The 19,349-nt window shown below is 40.7% G+C and overlaps 1 protein-coding gene across 1 annotated transcript; it reads left to right on the plus strand.

Moving 5' to 3' along the window:
* Positions 1-11,410: 11,410 nt before the first annotated feature.
* mnx2b (motor neuron and pancreas homeobox 2b) lies at positions 11,411-16,368 on the plus strand. Its single transcript, XM_047580910.1, has 3 exons — positions 11,411-12,830; positions 14,029-14,189; positions 15,107-16,368. The coding sequence occupies exons 1-3, from the start codon at positions 12,398-12,400 to the stop codon at positions 15,527-15,529; spliced, it is 1,017 nt and encodes a 338-aa protein (XP_047436866.1). The 5' UTR covers positions 11,411-12,397; the 3' UTR covers positions 15,530-16,368.
* The last annotated feature ends 2,981 nt before the right edge of the window (positions 16,369-19,349 follow it).

Consider the following 19,349-nt stretch of genomic DNA (forward strand, 5'->3'; position numbering starts at 1 on the left):
TGGTCATTTAATTTAAATATGTAATTTATAATCTCAACAGCGTTTCCTCCTGACACTGTTGAAACTGAGGTGTAGGCTGATTAGTACAGAAAACAATATCCACGCGTCACTGCGTCTTGCGGAGCTGAGGTGGGAGATGCGAGCGGCAGTGGAGGGGGTAGGAAGGGTTGGAAGGTCAGTGTCTCTGCTGCCGGAGGAGGGGGAGGCTGTCTGTGTAGGTGTGTGGGTGGGTGTGTGGGTTTGGCGGAGGAGGGGGGGATTTAATTAGAACGAGTGCCTGCATCCCCCTCTGGTGTCCTGCTCCGAATTACTACTTGCTGCCAAGGGTTAACTGGCCTGATAAATGGGATCAGTCACACTTGTGCATGCACACAACACACACACCTGAGTTGTAGGGACGGAACGACTAAGGCCGGTATGATACTAATAAAAAAAGGCGAAGATACAGATATTGAAATAGCTTGTAGTCTACACAGTGTTCTGATACACTGCAGCGAGACATGCTGTAGCAGCAACATTTTGTGTTGGTCTTAACTCTTGAGTGTTTGGTCTGGCATTGAAGTGACTTATGAATTAGAATCTCGTGTATTAGCACAAATTGAGGTCACAGAACATCGGCAATGTTTGGAAAGCCGGATTTGTCGTTGAAAACTCTTCTTAAAAGACTCCTCTGTTCATCTATCCAGTTTTAACCCATGCTGCAGAGACGTTAGTGTCGGTTTGCTGTTTTCCACTTATTCCCAAACAAAGTTGATCTTTCACTATTAAAAATCAACAGCAAGAGAATGGATTGGCATTACTTTTTTTTTACAACACAGCGGGAAAAAATAATGATCCTGATCCTGATTTAGTGAATTCAGTCCTGCCATCCTAACCCAGAAATCGCAACCAGTCCGCTAAAATTGCCATGCATGATTTCCCACGTGTTTGTTATGATATGCGCAGATATATGGTGGCCGTATGTAGTCTAACTAAAACCTACGCTGCAAGCGGCATTTCAAAGCCATTTATTTATAGTTTTTGTTGTCGCGCAAACACTGAATACTGAGGTGTTTAAAATATTCTGTGTAGAGTCCATATTATTTATAACTTCTTTTTTTTTTTTTTTTAAGTAGGCCTTCCAAGGAGTACGTAACTACGTTATCAATACGGCTCATACTGCTATTTGTTAATTAGTTAATTAGTTTTTGTTTTTTTGTTTTTGTTTTTTTATTATTGTCATTGAACGCAACACCCCTGCTGACTAGGGTCGTGCCCCCCGGGGAGATAGCAACAGTTACGCTGCGATGTTTCTCTGGTGAGTGTGCACTGTGTTAGCACCGATTATTCATCATAATTTCATATCTAAGTGGGGTTTTTTTTTTGTTAATATGTTTTCATAATGTTTTAGCTCCCTGTGGTATGAGCACCTAAATTGTTGAAGTTACGATGTTTTCAATTGTTGTTGGTTGCATGAATAACATCTAGTGGTGAGCTAGCTAATTGGCTAATTTTTTTTGTTTTGTTTTTAGCTTCCCGGTGTGAGAGCAGGTTTGAGGTTGACTGACTGTACATTCTCCTGTCAGGTACGCTTTGTGTGTGTTTAATGTTCTTTTTTTCTCTCTCTGATTGCACATTATCCCGCAAGGAATAAACAGCCAGTGACAGCAATAGTTTGGTCTTCGTTTGGTCATTACAAACACAACGCACACTAGCAGGGCTGTACACTTTAAATCTTGTTTATTTGGCCTTCTAGATTAACAAGAGTAATGCAGAGTAAGTTGTGCTTTTGTCTGAATTATCAAATACGTCTCTATGATTGATTTTGTGGTGTGTTATACTGAACAACTTTGCCAACATGAATTTTCAGTCCAAAAGCGAAATCAGAAAACTGTGCTGCACCTGTCAAATAACAGATGGGGTAAAAGAAGCAACTATACCGGGGGAATCGTCTCCTTTTTTTTTTTTTTTCCCCCATAAATCTTATGTCTTAATCAAAGCGGAGGCCGTATCCGTTAATAACTCAGTGTTGGTGCCCTGATGGCAGAACACAATGCAACTAATGGAACAATTTATTTCCATAATGCTGCATTGTCAGGGCAAGTGCACAGCCTTGGGGAGGGGCAACAGGAGAGGACGATGATGAAGGACATTGGAGAGTTTTGAGAACATTAGTGGGTGTATCCATATCGCATTTCACCCTAATATGATGGGAGAGTCGTTAGCACTGACAGCTCACAGCATGAAGGTTCTGGTTTCAGACCTTTCAACCTGCTGTGGCCTTTGCCAGACACCCTCAGAAAGCCTGTGTCTATTCTCTGATGGGTCACAATTGCTTTGGAGGTGCAAGGGAGACCTAGACAATATTAGGCAGGTGGTCATAATGTTATGTCTGATCAGTGTGCATAACGTCAGACTGGTTATACTTTAATGGAGGGGGGGCTTATTAAATGTTTCAAACACCTGCTACCTGCAAAGTTCACCCCTGAAGTTATGCCCTTAAATTCCTTTAAAAGCACATTGCTTCCTTTCTGGACTATTTCTTAACGTGATCAGTAATTACAATGCATACTTTGCGCTGGCAGCTTTCTGCACTAAAAGTTATTTTTACAGAAGAAGATTGTTAACGTCACAGCACAAAAAAAAACTCTAAACAAAACGGATGATAACTGAATTCTGTTCACTTGCTTGGGTTTCAGGATGCTGTGCATGTTGACTTAGAGATTCGTTTTAAGCTTCAGTTTCTTTGATGAGAACAAAGGTTTTATATAAACAAGAGTGCAGGAACTGAATGGCGTGAGCCACAGAGCACGACCAGAACAGTGAATCTCATTTAGCGACTGAAGTTTTGTTTCTGACGCTGTGTTTGACAGAGCAGGAGACAAATCACTTGGTGACCCAATTCATCATCTCAGACTGTCAGACCTGCTGGCACAATGGTCGATTATGAAATTCGCTAATTCCTCAGGTAGTTGACACCGAGTGTCATGTCGGAACATCTGACACATTTCCCGAAACTTGAAACACGTCAGAGGGCCAAGAGCATACAGAATATCACAAACGGCGCTAATCTCCTAAGGATCTGTGAGCAAAGCCAAATGTCAATAAACATGAGATATAGCTGTGTAAATATGGTAATTTAGTTCCTCTGGAGTCGTTTTCAGATGAAAATGTCCTCATTTATAAACAAACTAATTCATGTGGCATTTTAAAACAAAGGTGTGTCGCAAAAACACCAAAAGACAAATCCTAATTTCAAAGACTTTCAAAGAGAGTCATAAAATGAATGTGTCGAGAAAGAATAAGTTTTAGAACCTCTGTTGAAATAAAAATATTAAGCGTTGTGGTAGGATGACCCTTAGGGGATGTCACAGTTGAGAAAACCTGTGGATAAGAAAACTCCTTAAGCTACCACAGGAAAAAAGCTCATGACCCCTGATGTTAACTCATGAAAAAAGGTCATGGCTTAAAACTGGCCTGCAATTTTACCGTCCACTCAAATGTACGTCAGTGTAAACTGTGCAACATGTAAAATATGCATGCAGTATATAAAACGTCAGTGTAGAAATTTACCTTTTTATTATGATAAATGTCTCAAAATTAGTCGTAAATTCTAAAAAGTACAATGTGTAGACTTTCATAATCAGACTATTTAGGCAAAGTGGTGAATCTGTCCTGGTATTTGTGATAGGCCAACTAAAAATGATTTAGGCTGCCTCAAAGATTGAGCATGTGTAAAGTTTATTAGGAGGAGGGCCCACCTATTCAAACCAATTAGTGCACTGACAGAGAGGAATGAGCTCCCTGACCTCTGCACCCTCATGGCTGTAAATACAACAAATATAATATACAAAGAGTGAAGAAAAGATGCGTGTACAGTGTAATTTGAGCTTTGAACCAAGAGCTTGACAGGACACTTTAATATGCAGAAAGTTACTGAATGTCAAAAAAGTCTCGATTAAATTTTTATTGTGTTTCTCGTTATTTTGTCACCTGCCAAAATAAACGTAAAGATCCATCGATTGTCTGAAGGTTTTTTTGTCACTTCATCAGGGCCCTGTTGCCAAAGGAGTTGGTCCGGACCGCACTTTGTCACACCTCTGACGACGTTTTGATCAATTCGGAGCCATTAAAATGCACCACAATGCTGTGATTTACATCTGCCACAGTTTCATGGATTGACAAATCTTAACAGCGCTCCATTAGTCTATTGACAACGTCAGTGGCTGATCAATTCATTTCAGTTTTTGGAATATTGACTGCCTCCTAACAGAAATTACCTGATGGTAGGTGGCTCTATTAGCATTACTAGAAAGCGATTCATTTGCTTAAGAGATTAGCTCCATGTGAGATTGAATTATTGTCCCATGACATTTAGTTTTATCTGCTCACCTCTTTGTGTAAAATCTGTCCAGCCCATAAGTATTTGGACACTTTCGGATATTTTTGTTCTTTGGGCATGTGCTACACTACACCGATCAGGCATAACATTATGACCACCTGCCTAATATTGTCTAGGTCTCCCTTGTGCCTCCAAAACAATTGTGAGACTGTGGGGCCTTTGGGCCCTATGGGTTGAGAGGAGGGGCCTCTGTGGATAATCCTACAGATACTTGATCAGTTTGGGATCTAGTGAATTTGAAGGTCAGATCAACACCTTCTGCTGTTTTTCATATTTTTTGAGATGTTTCTAAACCAGAGTGTTGTTGGAGTGGGGGTGTCTGGTCTGGTATAGGTCGGTGGTAAATGTTTAAGTAACATCCACATGAATACCAGGTCCAAAGGTTTCCAGCGGAACATTTAATTGTCACAAAATGCTCAGTGTTATTTACTTCTCCTGTCAATGTCATTGTTGTGGCCGATGGGTTATGAAAAGATATGACAGTCTGGACTGACTGTGGTCTTTAGTCTGCCTGCTACAGTGTAATTTAGTTCAACACATAATCAGCGCGTTCACATAATGTATAACTCAACTTGTTGCACACCGAATATCTTTAAACCAGCGTCCAATTATTGATTTTTCCTGCAAATGCAAGATTTCTTTATCTAAATTACGTTCACTCTCTTTCGCGGCTTGTCTGTCTGTCTCCCCTCAGTAACCTTTGCTTAGTGTCAACAGGTAAATTAAGCAATAGGTAGAAATTACCTGAGTGCAAACGGCAGCAGACTGTTTCCTCACACTGGAATTCATGGCAGAAAACTCGTGAGCAAACAGTCACATCTCCAAAGGAGCCATTAGATATGGATTTAACTGTCATTTTATAAGCCAAGGTATGGCTCACAGTGATGGGAAACAAATGGAATTTATAACATGCCCCACACTCGAAACTGAGCCAACAGGTAGATGTGAGACACCGAGACAAAACAGCCGACTGGCGGAGACCTTCAAAGAACTCTATGGCTCTGGATATGGTCATAAGTGGCCAGATAATGCATGGCGGAGAGGGACAGTGAGATAGCAGGGTGAAAATAATGATGTGTTGTTGTGACTGATAAGGTGTATTTATCTCCTATCTCCCATATCAAAGCACAATGGGGCCCTTGTATTGGTGACAATAAAACCCAGGGCGTTAAATGGAGGGATCCATTAAATGGTCATAAAAGTCTGCGCTGCACTGGTTGATGTTTAAAGGAAACTTTTGTTTCTAGTCTGGAAAAACAAACAAAGCGGTGGGCCAGGAAACCAACTGGAGAGCCGCAATGTTGGAATTCCCCCAAATTTCGACTTTAAGCTGACCTTTTGTGGCTTATTAGATGTGTCCACTTTATTAAATTGCTTATTTTGTCAACATAAAAACTTAGGATTCAACTGTTGGGATCAGATAATCTGTCACTGATTCACCAGAAAACCACAAAAACATTTAATTCCAATCTGATATTTTTATATTTGGAAATATGATGTTTACAGATATGTTATGTATGATTTGATCAAGAGTATTACTGGTAGGATGTAATACGTACATTATTCTTAAGAACTATACTGTGCTTATCCATTCATTCAAAGCTCCTTTTAGACAGATCGCCCGAGTATGTTAAGTTTCTAAAATACGTATTTTCCTCATATCTCTGAAACTACACAGTCTTGGTTTTAGAGCACAAATCTTTTCGATAGTCACTGTTGTAGATGTTGAAGTGATTGTTGCATCATCAAACTGTAACGATCAACAATCTAACATACAGGTCCGGTCCATTCTGTCATTAGCCAGTCCTGTGAGTGGAACCAGGAATCTTTACTACCTGAAAACATGTATATCACATCAAGTTTCCACTCTCTCCATAATAGCACTCTTTTCTCCAGACCTTCAAGTGTCATCATTTGGAAAAAGACTTGTTTTTGTGGACTGGACAATGGTTTATTATAAGTATAACCTTATAATGAGTGAGTGTGTGCACAGGTGAGACAGGGAGTGTTTGTGGATGCGCTATCTATATATGGGTTCAGGGAAGGTGGGTGGGGTCTAATTTATGTTATTGTTACTGTTGCTATGTGTTGTGTCTTCTAAGAAGAACTATCATGATTTTTCTGTCAACGTGCAAGGACAATAAAAGCTGGCAAGCAACAACCTTTGTCCGGGAAGGCGAGTGTCAAGTATGTCTAACTACCTCAAGACCAGATGTTGGACAGTGGAGCAGAGCACGTGATTGGACGTTGCTGATAGACTTAGAGCAAAAGCTCTGCATCCCAGCTAAGATTGCGTCCACCAGCATGTGAGCAGACATTATGGTCATCTTCGATCAGGCACGTATACATCATCGAGCTCACAGTGCCCTGGTGGGAGCTCAGTAGAGAAGGCCTACAACGTACAAAAACAAGGCTGGAAAGTGAGGGTTGAACCAGTTGAAGTAGGCTGCAGAGAGTTTGTAACCATCTCAACATCTAGGCTACTCCGGGAGATGGGAATGCGAGGGAAAGTCCACCGGAAGACAGTTAAGGACCTCTCCAGAGCTGCTGAAAAGGGAAGTCAGCAGCTGTGGATGAAGAGAAACGACTCCACCTTGGCCTTCAGATGAGTTCATGGTGTCTATGGTATGAACTTGGGACACTGGGATTCACCACTGAACCCTCTGGAGGTTTTTTTGGGCCTATCAGCCAAACACCCAAGGAGGTCACTCACTTGATAACCCAAACGGTGCCGTCTCTCACTTGACATCCCACAGATTCTTAATGGTGTCTCAAGTATGCGAATAGGGATACTAACATCTAGTCCCATGTAACATATCTGATCTGAACCTGGCACTTAAAAGCAGTAATTTGGGGTGAAGGACATGTTAGTGGGGAAATGGGATGGTGGTGGCATTTACTGTCAGTGGAAAACAGGAAACTAAAAGCATCAAAGTCCAACGTTTATTGACCCGTCCATCCACTCATCCAGCCTCCTACCTACGCATGCTTTGATGGTCACTTATGTAACCTCTGTGTAGTTTTGATGCAGTACATTTTATTGGGTTGGTTGGTTTCAATCAGTCGGACACATAGAAAATAGAAATTAATCTAAATTATTTCCACAGAGATAAACACAGATAATTATCAAGGAAAACCATTTTGAACCCACAAATCTGGCATCATGGTTGTTGCCATCTTTGTTTTTTGAAGCCAGAAGTTGCCACATTTTAATGAAGATGCCTTGGAACTAGTAATTGAGACCATGAACTCATTAGACAGCTCTTCACTAAGTAATAAATAAAATGAGAAGTCAAACTGTATTATATTAGACTTCTGACCAACCACTGGTGTTGTTCCCTGTGGACAATGTCTGCTTCTTGTAGATAGTCAACGCTTACTACAAGTGCATATTTTTGTAGCCACACCAGATAAATATGCACAATTATCAACTTTTGTTATTATATAGTGGGTTTTTGGTGTGGTTTGTTAATAAGTTCAGCAACATTCGAATGGGCTGCAGCTCATGCGGTTAATATTGGATTATATTTGGATGCAGCTTTAGTGACGGTGGCTTTGCAGCGATGTTTCCAACAAAGAACAGAACTAATACTCAGCCACACGTCGACCAGACTTTATTGACTCATTTTGTCATAGACACCAATTGTTATGATAAACAAAACTTATTGCTTCCTTATCACCCTTCCAGGATAACAAAAAAAAAAAGGAAAGAGTACTCACAAGCTAAGCAAACGACTACATTATCATTTGCCGAGCTCATGAAAGTGGTGATTTAAGAGAGAGGGGAGCTGGAAGGGGCCAAAGTGGCAAAGACAGAAAAAAGGAGATTCACATCCAGTGGGCTAGATGTCATATGGTGAAGCTCAATATTAGTTAATAAATGGCTGGGACAGGGTACAGAGACTGAGGGGAGAAGTAAAACTCTAATAAATTAGCTTTATCTCCTTAATGAGACAGCATTAATTTTGGTCTCAAGGTCTGGCAGAAAACAAGCCGATTCATCATCTGCCTTTAACGCTGTGGGAATTAGTGTAATTACCAGGGGTATGGAGAGCTGATTTTCACTTCACAGAAAGCCCATTGTGCACCCGAATCATTTATCATAGCCGCAGCTCGGACGTTGCACTCCCGCCCTGGTGGGAAAGGCGGTCCTGGACGACACCGTCCCCTCAACGTGTGACACAACATGCCTGAAATAAGAGCAGAGGAATGTGCAGTACAAAAACACACACGCACTCAAACAAGTGAATCTTCTCTGTGTTTCAGGTAAATTAAATAACCTGTATCGTGGTCTGCTGCAATATTTTCTGTGTAGTCAGAGAGTCAATATTGCGTCATTTCAGCTCCTGGACTTTCTTTAGTCTCATCCATCAACAACATGAGGGATTCTATCAATAGGTTAAGTAAACCTGTACAAATCAGTGACCTAGTGGGAGCCACTAATGTACTTACTGGGCCAGCACACAGGCTGCATAAGAGCACACCTGGAGTAGTTTAAGGACAGGGCAATCTGTCTTGGAGCTGTGGTAATGATTGAAAATTATGCCTGTAATTGCTGATAAGCTCTTTAATGTTTCAGTAAACTCCTGTTTGCCGCAAGCTTTACTGACGCATAACTCGTCGATAAACCCTGGCTTTGTAGTCAACGGCTGGCGGCCTCTTTGAACCAATTGTCCTCTCAGGTTGTGGAGGGTGTGCGCTGCTTTTTCTGAGATCTGCAAAAGGTTCAAGAGGGCATGTGCATGTGAGGACGTGCAGCGGAGGAAGAGAGGTGAGACGAGAGCAGACTCTGTGTTCGGAGACTTTTCCATCCTGCAGTCAGAGACTTCAGCGGATGTGCCGCTACCAGACATTACAGTTGCTGTTTCTGACTCTGCGCAGTAAATCAAAATAGCACCACTGAGCTTCACTGTTCCTGGCACTGATGTCTATAGAGGGTTCTTTCCTAATTAATCAATATACTGTGAGAATACATTACTGTGTCTGCTAGGTGTAAAGCAAAACAAAGCAATAGAGTCAACGGCTGCATGCGGAGCTTCACTCTCTGTGAAACTCTGGCGCTGATAGTTTAACAATGACCATATAGGTTTAATGTATTAACACCGTTGGGAAGCAGTGAACCCAAAGTACATCTGAGACTGATGGGAATATTTTTAGATTTGCATAAAACATACCAGGAAAATTAATAGTTTGCCCCAATCAGAAATTAAAGTGAAAAGTCATGGGAATGAGGACAAATGTTACTAAAGCAAGAACCAAACTTGTTGTTTGCAAAATGCAAAATAGATGTTAAAGGGCAAGTTGCAACAACTTTTCTAATGTTGTCCATAGGTCACAGTTTAAAGGAAGCAATGGAGGAGGCCTCCTTACCCCACACAGTGACAAATCTGTACACAAAGGCAGTGTTTTGGGGTCAATACCCCAGAAAACATCACCACATTTGTGAAGACCTTTTTGTCTTTAGCTTGAGATTTTTTTTGTTTAATTTGCAGTCAGTTGAGGATCTCTACAATGTGAGATAACCAGTTAAGTAAACTGTCCGGTGTCTCTAGACACTCGGCCTTTAATTGGCCCTGTGTCACTTCGTGATCATTAGATATACAATGTTCATTAGATGGACTGAAAATTGTGTTTAGCAACACCGACGCAGGTTTCGCATTCTTTTACAGGCCTTGCAGAGACACAAATTAGTTGGTTCTTCCTTTACTTTGTTTGCTTTGCACTTCAATTTTACAGTTGATTTCATCATCCTTACAATAAATATTTGCACTGGTGCTTTAAATGAGTTTAATAATGTCTGAACCTCAGCTGTTATTTATGTTTGTTTATCACGTTGAATTATTTAAACTGTTGGTTGGTTCTCTCATCTTGACCTATCACCCACGTCTTGTATGCCTTATGAATTTATAGAATTACAGGCATTTTTGTGATTTTAATCTTAGAAATGACCGCATTTATTTGTAGCATGTGGCCTGTTCACACAAACAAAAAACATTTGATTCTTTCAAGGAGAAAGACAGAAGCTGGGTTCAGGCGCAGATTCAATTTAATTTGTGGGCCTCTGTGAAAAAGGCCTGGGTGACAGATTTACCTGTGGCCTGGCTATTTAAATTACCTTCAAATAATAAAAGCAAAGAAACGAGAGAAGCAGTCAGAAAACAGCACTGATTTCCCCGGAGCAAATTACCTCTATATCAGCAGCGGAGACAGGCGGTAATCTGCTAGATAGAGGATGAGAGACACCGAGCTACACACGGTGAAGGAGAAAGAGAGGGAGGTGGGCGGACCTGCAGGGCCGCTCCAATTTCCTGGAGGTCAACTAAGGCGCGCTCCGCACATGCACCGGCCAATTACAAATCATGAGCAGGGGTGTCTTCAAAAGATGTGGTGTTTATTCATATCAGCAGAATGGATTTCAATTTCCTGAGATAATATAGATGCTCTGAGGGCGGAGGCCGCAGCTCACTGTAATATTGTGGTACCTAAAGCAAAGACGGTCGCCTGTTGTTGTTGGAAGAACTTAAAAACTGGTGAAGATATCAGGCATATTCCGTTAAGAAACGGGCGTAAAAAATGCCTCAAATTAGTGAAGTTGTTGCGCATGAAAGGCAGAGCTCATGGAGGTTGTTATTTTCATTTTATTTATATTAACTGACTGTTTGATAAGTAAATCATTAATAAAAGAGTCTTATTTCCCATCAGAATTTTCTTTGCAGATTTTTGCATTACAACACAGGCATGATTAAAATTACTTTAAACCTTTACTTAGACGGGTTGAGAGGAGTTCAACTGTTAAAAATATATATATTTCGTTCAGTTCTGCAGAAAAGGCGCCTCATCAAAATAAATTAAGTGCAGACAGTTGACCGTCATTGTCTTCTCTGTAGTTTAATAGTAATCATGTCAGTTGTTTGTGGTGCATCGACTTGCAAATGTCTTCGATTAAAAGTCTCTGATGAGAGACGTTGTCCTTAACAAATTGATCTTGCGCAATTAAACTTGTGTCCTTATGCCTCGTCTTTGTCACGTTGAAACGAGAGGCGGATGCACCTCTGCTTTTCCGGGCCTTTAAGTGGCATTAGTTCACATTAAGCAGAGGGCCAATTAACTTATAGCCTCGTCTGCTCTGTCATTACAGTTTTATACGATTTGTGTGCAATTCTCGATCGTAAACTTTAATGGCGTTGGTATGGCCTTAGTATGGGAATGAAGCGATCCATTAGTATTAATGATTTAAATACTGGTCGCAACGTAGTTTTTTTTTTTTTGTTTGTTTGTTTTTTTCCTGTTAACCTCACCAAATCAGAAGTTCCCAATAACATTAGTTTTGCGAAAAACAGGCAACATTTGTTGCTGTGAGGATTGGAGTAAGTTTGCAGTGCTAATGATTAATTTGCACAACCAAAGTAGTGAATAATTCTTATGTTTATGGCAGGTAGCCGCAGTCTGAGGTGGGTGCGCTGGCAGTGAGCTAGATACTGAAAATACAATTGGCCAATCTTCTAATGTACGTCCGCGCTTTGATGCAGTTGAAGGTGTTTGCGGGCGGGACAGGGGTTGGACATTACCTCACTCTGAATGCTTTCTGGGGGGAGAAACGAGCGAGTAATTAGCTGATTAGAGGCCCGTCAGAGCAGCTCAGCCTCCAGCCAATCCCAGCGCACCGCGGGCCGCTGATGGAGAGGGACACATACCTCTGTGGTGTGTGTGAAGGACGTATTTGCGGAGTCACACGTGTAGGTAAAGAAACGGATGGAGGGATGCATATGCGAAAGTCAGTCTTTTAGAAACCGACAGAAAGTAGAGGCATTAACACGTTTACAACGTATTAGTGAAGCGCAACCGTGTCTGTGTTGATTTCTATATAAAGATAAGGAGAACATATGAGTTTGTGACTGAAGAGGTTCCGCTGTCTGCGCGCTGAAGCACGGAACAGGTGCGCGTCCGCGAAGCTTTTTTTTTTTTTTTTTTTTTTTTCTTGGAGACTTCGTAGTGTCACTTCTGGGCGAAGTCGACATGGAGAAATCGAAAAACTTCAGAATTGACGCTCTTCTCGCCGATGAGACGAACCGGGGCTCCCGGGACCTGTCCCCAAGTCTGAGCAACGACAGCCCCACTGGCAGCCCGATCTCCTGCCGCCGTGCGGACACCCCATCTCCGCGGGGCCCGCAACTTCAGACCGGAATAATCCCCAAGCCCAGCGTCCTAAACCTCCCACACCCAGGACTCGCCTCACTGCCCCACGGAGCAATCCCCGGCATGTATCCCGCACCCATGTACCCGCTGTCGGCGTTGGGTGGACAGCACCCCGCGTTTGCGTACACCGGTTTCACGCAGCTAACACACACCTACCCGGAGCACCTGAAGGCGGCTGCGATGGCTGGATCTCTTCCCCTGGAGCACTGGATCCGCGCCGGGATCATGATGCCTCGACTGCCAGATTATAGCTGTAAGTACGATGATCAAAATTAAGTTTAGGTTCAGAATGTCTAAACTTGCTCAAGTGCTAGAAAAGGAACGAGAGAATTGGCACGTGTTGAAATGTAGTTTTTATGTAGTAGATCTGTAGATACACTCTTCAAAAACCGAAATCTGTGTCATTCGTTATCAGTAGATAAACAGGAAGTGAGAAGATTTAATCAGACCGTCTGACGTCTGAAGAACCGCACCGCAGATCGGTTTTAATGTCAAACTGAGTTCATTTCTTTACTACGCTTTTTTCCTACTAGTGTTATCATTACTTTCATTGTTTATTTGACGAGAATAGTGCTCATGTGTGTCAGTTATTATTAATAATAATAATAGTGTTTTATGAAATGCCATAATGAATCATGATGTTTTCGTTTAGATTATTTGTTTCTTTTTTCCTTTTAGAATATTCTATATTTCTATATTGAATATTTTATATTCTATTCTATATTTCATTTATTGTTAGTATTATTATTGTTTATGTCTTTTTTTGCTTTGGATACATTAACAAGAAGTGTTTTTTTCCAGCCAGTAATTATTATTACCAAAAATATATATATTATTTGTTTGTTTGTTGACGTTTGCTTTGAATACATTTATTCAAGGTAATGTGTAAGATCTTATATGCTGCATTAGTATCCGTCCAGTGGCCTCTGTTTTACTGCTCATCTCTATGTCATATTTTCATTTTGGCCCATTTATTTCTCTATAAACGCCAACCGGATGGAAATTGTCTTTGTGCGACGAAGAAACTATAAACAAACACCTAAAACGTTCTGTAGTTCATCAATAAAATCCCCAAAGCCTTCATTGAATTTTCATTAAGTTAATGGCATGCCTGTGTTTTTATGGCCTCTGCGCCCGCTTCTACTGTGTCCCCCCCCCGTCAACAATAAACTGGGGGAAAGCTATTACAGTTAATGATGGCCACAGAGTGCTGGCATATGTGTGCCTGCTCCCACCCACAACATCACATTGAACTTCTTATGTCCTTGGTAAATAAGACTCATGGCAGTGCCAGGCCAGATATGCGAGACTGGAGTCTGAAATGAATCCAGACGTTACAAAACAGGTTTTAGCTGAAATATCAAAACAAGAATATGAAGGCCATCAAATAATGAATACTTGTTCATCTAAATTTGGAACCAAACATCTAAATGCTATTCTTCTTCTTCCAGCGGGCCCCCAGTCCGGCCTGTTGGGGAAATGCAGGAGGCCCCGCACCGCCTTCACCAGCCAGCAGCTCCTGGAGCTGGAGAACCAGTTCAAACTTAACAAATACCTGTCCAGACCCAAGCGCTTTGAGGTGGCCACCTCACTCATGCTGACCGAAACGCAGGTAAGATTGTTTTTCATTGAAGTAGACACTGCCAGACAGAGTTTACTGAACTAAAAAGGCAATTTTCCAAGTCAAAACGAGCTGCAGCTACACACAGGCCTGAAACAATATTCATTTAACATCAGTTCATAGTAGTGGAACAACGGAATTTATCTGACTACAGGGAACATTTGTGCATGAAAATTCCGAGACTTTATGGCCATTTTTATTACGTTCAATTAAGCCATCTCCTTTTATGAGTGACTGGCTCAAAATGTGCAACAACAACAGTAGCTCACAAACAAGGCGAACGACACCAACGACTGTTCCTTAAAATTGAAATCAAACAGAATTGTGAAATAATTTGTAGCAGAATCATGTAAAAATAAAATGGGAGACACTCATGAAAAGAAAAAAGACCAGACCTTTATTTTATTAAATAAATCTGAATGGTGGAAACAACACTTGCTCGATAGATTGTGACTGACAACATGTTGCTTTCATTATTGTGGTGGTGTTGTTCCGTTTCAAATGTGTGTATTATTTATCTGTCCACATTTATGTATATGAGTAGGACAAAAAGTATTGTGGAAATTTTACATTTTTAACTGTCATAGTGTGAATAAATTATTGTGGATGTATTTTTGATTAGTATTTTCCTGAGTGTAACTTATTGATTACTTTATTAAATTATTTTGAACTGGAGGTTCTTCACTTTTACTTGAAGGAGATTTGACTATAGCAAAGAGGAGAGATCTGTCTTCTAGGCTTGGAAAGCATAAAGATAAATTATTTAAAAGAAAAATCAAAGGATATCGTCTATTGTTGAAAACGACTGGTGTAATTACTTAAATGTACATTTCAACTCTAATCTCTCTCTTGACTGTATTTTCTCAGCGCGTTAAACATGTTTTTTCATCTTCTTCTTTCCTCTTCAGGTCAAGATCTGGTTCCAGAATCGGAGGATGAAGTGGAAGCGCAGCCGGAAGGCGAAGGAGCAGGCCACCGCCTCCACCCAGTCTGAGACAGAAAGACTACGAAGCGGAGGGAAAACAGCCAGCAGCAAATCCGATGAGAACCGACGAGTCGCGACTCCGGACGACAGAGGGGTGGACCTCAGCCTGGAGGACGGAGAAGAGGACGAAGAGGAGGAGGATGAGGAGGAAGAGGAAGAGGACGAGGAGGAAGCCCAGCACCGTTTTCCTGTTGCCATGGGTAACAGAGTCGGGATGCCGCGATCCACAGACTTCTTGCAGCGGAGTAAGGGCGTCGACTTTAATCCCCACAGCTCTTTCTCTGATGATGAGCTGGATGGGGTGCAAGTAGGTGGAGGGGACAGGAAGATCGGGGCCGGACTGTGAAAAGACACCATGAAAACACTGGTTTCCTGAGCATCACAGAGACATTACAGCAGGAAAAAAAGGTGTTTTTCATCATCAGAGGAGACCTAAAGATCTTTGTCTGGTTTGCTCATTGAATGTTTTTTTCCAATAAGGACATTTGTTGGAATTGGACAGAAACACATTCAAGATCACAATGCATATCTTGTTTATCTGTTTATCTGTAAATTAAAAAAAAAACATCTCTGTACATTTTGTAGCATGCGGAAAAAAAGGTGCTCATCTCCTCTCTCATTTTTTATTTTTTTTGCTGGCGTCATGAGTAACCTGCCGATCACCTTCTGGTAACCTTGTGTTTTGCTCTGTCCCACGACAGCTTGAGCTCCACCCAGTCGACACACACGCTTCCACAAATGAGAGATGTTTAGCGAAGTGAGACAAGTGAACTGTCATGTACTATCCTCTTCATCATGAAGGTAAACTCGCTGTGTTGTGGCTGAAGAAACAGTTAAATCTAAGGAACATCTGCTTTTTTGGACGCTTCCAGTTCCGATGCTTTGCAGACCGTCGCCCCATGTCTCGCATTTACTTTTGTGCATTTTATGTGAATATCGATGTTTTCTGTTTTTGCTGATGTCTATGAATTTGTTCTCGTTGCTTACATGTAAGTGAATTATCTTAATTTATTCGAATGTTTGCAAAGATGAATCACATGTGTATTTATCCCAAACCTGTTTGTGGTGTAACTGTGAAATAAAATAATGTTCACAAAAGAACAATGACAAAAAAAAGATTTCTTGATTAATATGTCACATTAAAAAAAAGAGAGATATTAAAAATAGCCTTTCTTCAAACGTCAATGCACTCTGGCTTCTTATTTCAACAACTTAAAAATGCACTCATCACTGTTATGACCGAGGATCTGAAAATGAATCTAATGGACGCTCACAATGCAAAAGTGAGCCTGAAAAGATATTAAGCCCTTTCAGTTTAGAATTTCTATTATATAATATTTTTTTTTTCTTATTTATCCCACATGTGGAAATTATTTATTTGCATTTGATCATCCATTCACTCTGTGCAGTGGAGGTTAGCTCAATGCACCACAGCGGGGAAGGGGTCCAAAAAGCTGCTTCTCTAATCACTATGCCACAACTGTGGAAGTTAAAGGGAACAATGAAAGTCAAGAAGCGATCTGAGGACAAAATAAATTTTCAAGTAAGGTTGCATGTATGCAAAGCAAGCACCAACGGGCAAAAGAGCAGAAATGTTTGAGCAGAGTGTTGGTGCACCATTAGTGTGCAGCATTGATGCACCACAGGGCGTACAAGAGGGAACAGTCACTAGAAAGGTCTTACCTGCAGCTTCAAGGCAAAAGTGAAAGTGTGAAGTCTGCAAATGAAGTCTCATCAGACAAGCTCTGATAAGCCAGTGTCAGGTCAGGGTGTTGTAAACGTGGTGTCAGCAGATAAATGCAGACTGAACTCTTTGGCATGTTTGCGCACCAAAGAGCAGCATAAGAGAAGCAGATTTCTACAGCAGGATAGAGATCTACAGCACGTCTGAAAATGGACACACAAACACATCGTAGATCTGCATGAGTATGAACATCATGCATAAAAAAAAAAACCTACCTGGCTGCAGAAAGTGTTTACTGGCTGTGATTTTGTCAAAAATATTGTCTACGTAATTACTAGGCGTTTAACTATGCTGGTGCTTTGAGCTAAATGCTAATGCCAGCATGCTAACACCCTCACAAAAGCTTTGCTAACATGCTGACAATTAAATATATAGCATTTACCATTCACTTTTTAGTTTCGTTAGCATACTAAGATTTGCTTATTAACACATTCTGGTCATTAGTAATAATTTTGCAATTTGCTAAAATGCGTATCCTTCATCTTGTAGATTTGTCCTTCAGATGTTGATATATTTAAATTTGGACCAAAGTAGTGAAACACCTGACCATCACTGACACCCCTGTAGAGTTGTGATCACGAGGAGTAAGTGGTATTTATCAGTCTCACTTATAGAAATTAAGGTTAACAGTTTCATCCCTATTGATCATCTGAGAAGAAAATCCTTTTTGTTTTTTACATCTCGAAGCCTGCGTGACTCTCAGTTCACCGTTTTAATTTATGACGGGGTCTCTCAGATATTAATTACTCGGCGGGGTTTACTGATAGCCAAATAATTAAGTTAATGAATAGGAAGTAAAGCAATCAACAGCCTGATGGTGAGTGGTCACACGGGCCCAATTTTAATTTCCAAGAGCAAAAGCACGATGAGCGCGTGCAAGTGCAGCGGGACGTTTTATTGGGCCCCTGTGTGAGGGCTGTGATTAAGGAGCACACAGAGGACGTACGGTGTGGTGTCATTTAGCCCCCTCTCAGACCAGGCACATATTTATATAGTGATTAAATGCATTCTTAACTGGCTGGACGCACTCTCGCTCTTGTTTGTGGGGGGGAAAAAAAGAAATAGAAACTGAGCTGTGCAGTGATCAGAACGACATTTAAACACTGATGGCTCATTTAGCTGAGACTTTGTTGGGCTACGGGCAAAAGCTGCTGCACGGATGTAACTGGAGACAAACTCAAGGATATCACGTACATCCAGTTTCCTGTAATGTGTTTTTTTTATTGTTTGCTTTTGCTTAATTAAATTAGCAAAGAGGAGAAAGAAAGTATTTTTAAACACATATATTCAAATCTTATTTAGGACGTTTGCTAATGAACTATAAAACAATCACTTCACACTGAGACTCAATGTGACCGACAAAAGATTACAAATAATAGCTACCAAAATAAATCTTTATACCATTTTCTGGGGTCAATTCTTGATATTTTATGAAATATCTCTTGAACAGATTTAGTAACTGATTATGTTGTATTCTATAGGTTTGGGGGGAAATAGTCTCAATATTAACGGTAGTATAAGTGAAATCCTCACCATATTTCAGGATTGATTGTTCAGAAAGTTTGTTGAGTCAGTATAGGCCATTAGCTGCAATTCATAATTGTTTATAAGTCTATATTTGCAATATGATAAATGATAATACCGTTTGCCTAATTTGTTTGCCTAGTCCAACATTACACATTTCTATGGAACAGAAAAGGAATTAAATGTACTTCATTGTGTGTTTTGTTTTAATTACTGTTACCAAAGTGCTTCCATAGTGTTTAGATGAGGCCACACATTTTATTTTATTTTGCTCGTCATGTTCTGTGACACACAAAGATCTCACTCTATGAAAATCTCCACAGACACTTTTCTTATCACGTATCTGAATATGAATATAGCCAGTTTTTGGGTTAACAGTGATTAAACTGTTCTGAATATGTTATGGCTCCATGTTTGTCCGTGCAGCAAATGATGAAGGAAAAACTGTGGTTGAGCTACAGAGAAACGCAGATGTTCTGGAGCGACGTTTTTTTGCAAACTCGTTTTTTAAAAACTAAACTACGGCTCCGAGAAGTGTCACGAATGAATCAATCTGCAGCTTCAAACAGTTAGCTCAGCTCACCAAATGAAAACCAGTTAAACGTCTCACTTAGAAGACTCCAAGGACTTTTTTTTTTCTACTTTTCTACTTGATTTAATACGAGCAAATAGAATGCATAACAAGCTTGCAGACTGAACCGCTATCAAACGGCTGCTTTTAATTTGGCTGATGAAAAATCATGCGAATCAATAGGAGCTCATTTAGTTGTGCGACTTGTCAGCCACATGACAAACGCCATTTGGCCCCTTTTATGACAAAGGCCCCACTGACACAGTACAAAAATCACAGCTAATTGATAAGGCAGCGGAGCAATATATGGAGGTCATTGATTCCGTT

Source organism: Mugil cephalus, chromosome 3 (genome assembly GCF_022458985.1).
Source record: "Mugil cephalus isolate CIBA_MC_2020 chromosome 3, CIBA_Mcephalus_1.1, whole genome shotgun sequence".
Taxonomy (NCBI): Eukaryota; Metazoa; Chordata; class Actinopteri; order Mugiliformes; family Mugilidae; genus Mugil; species Mugil cephalus.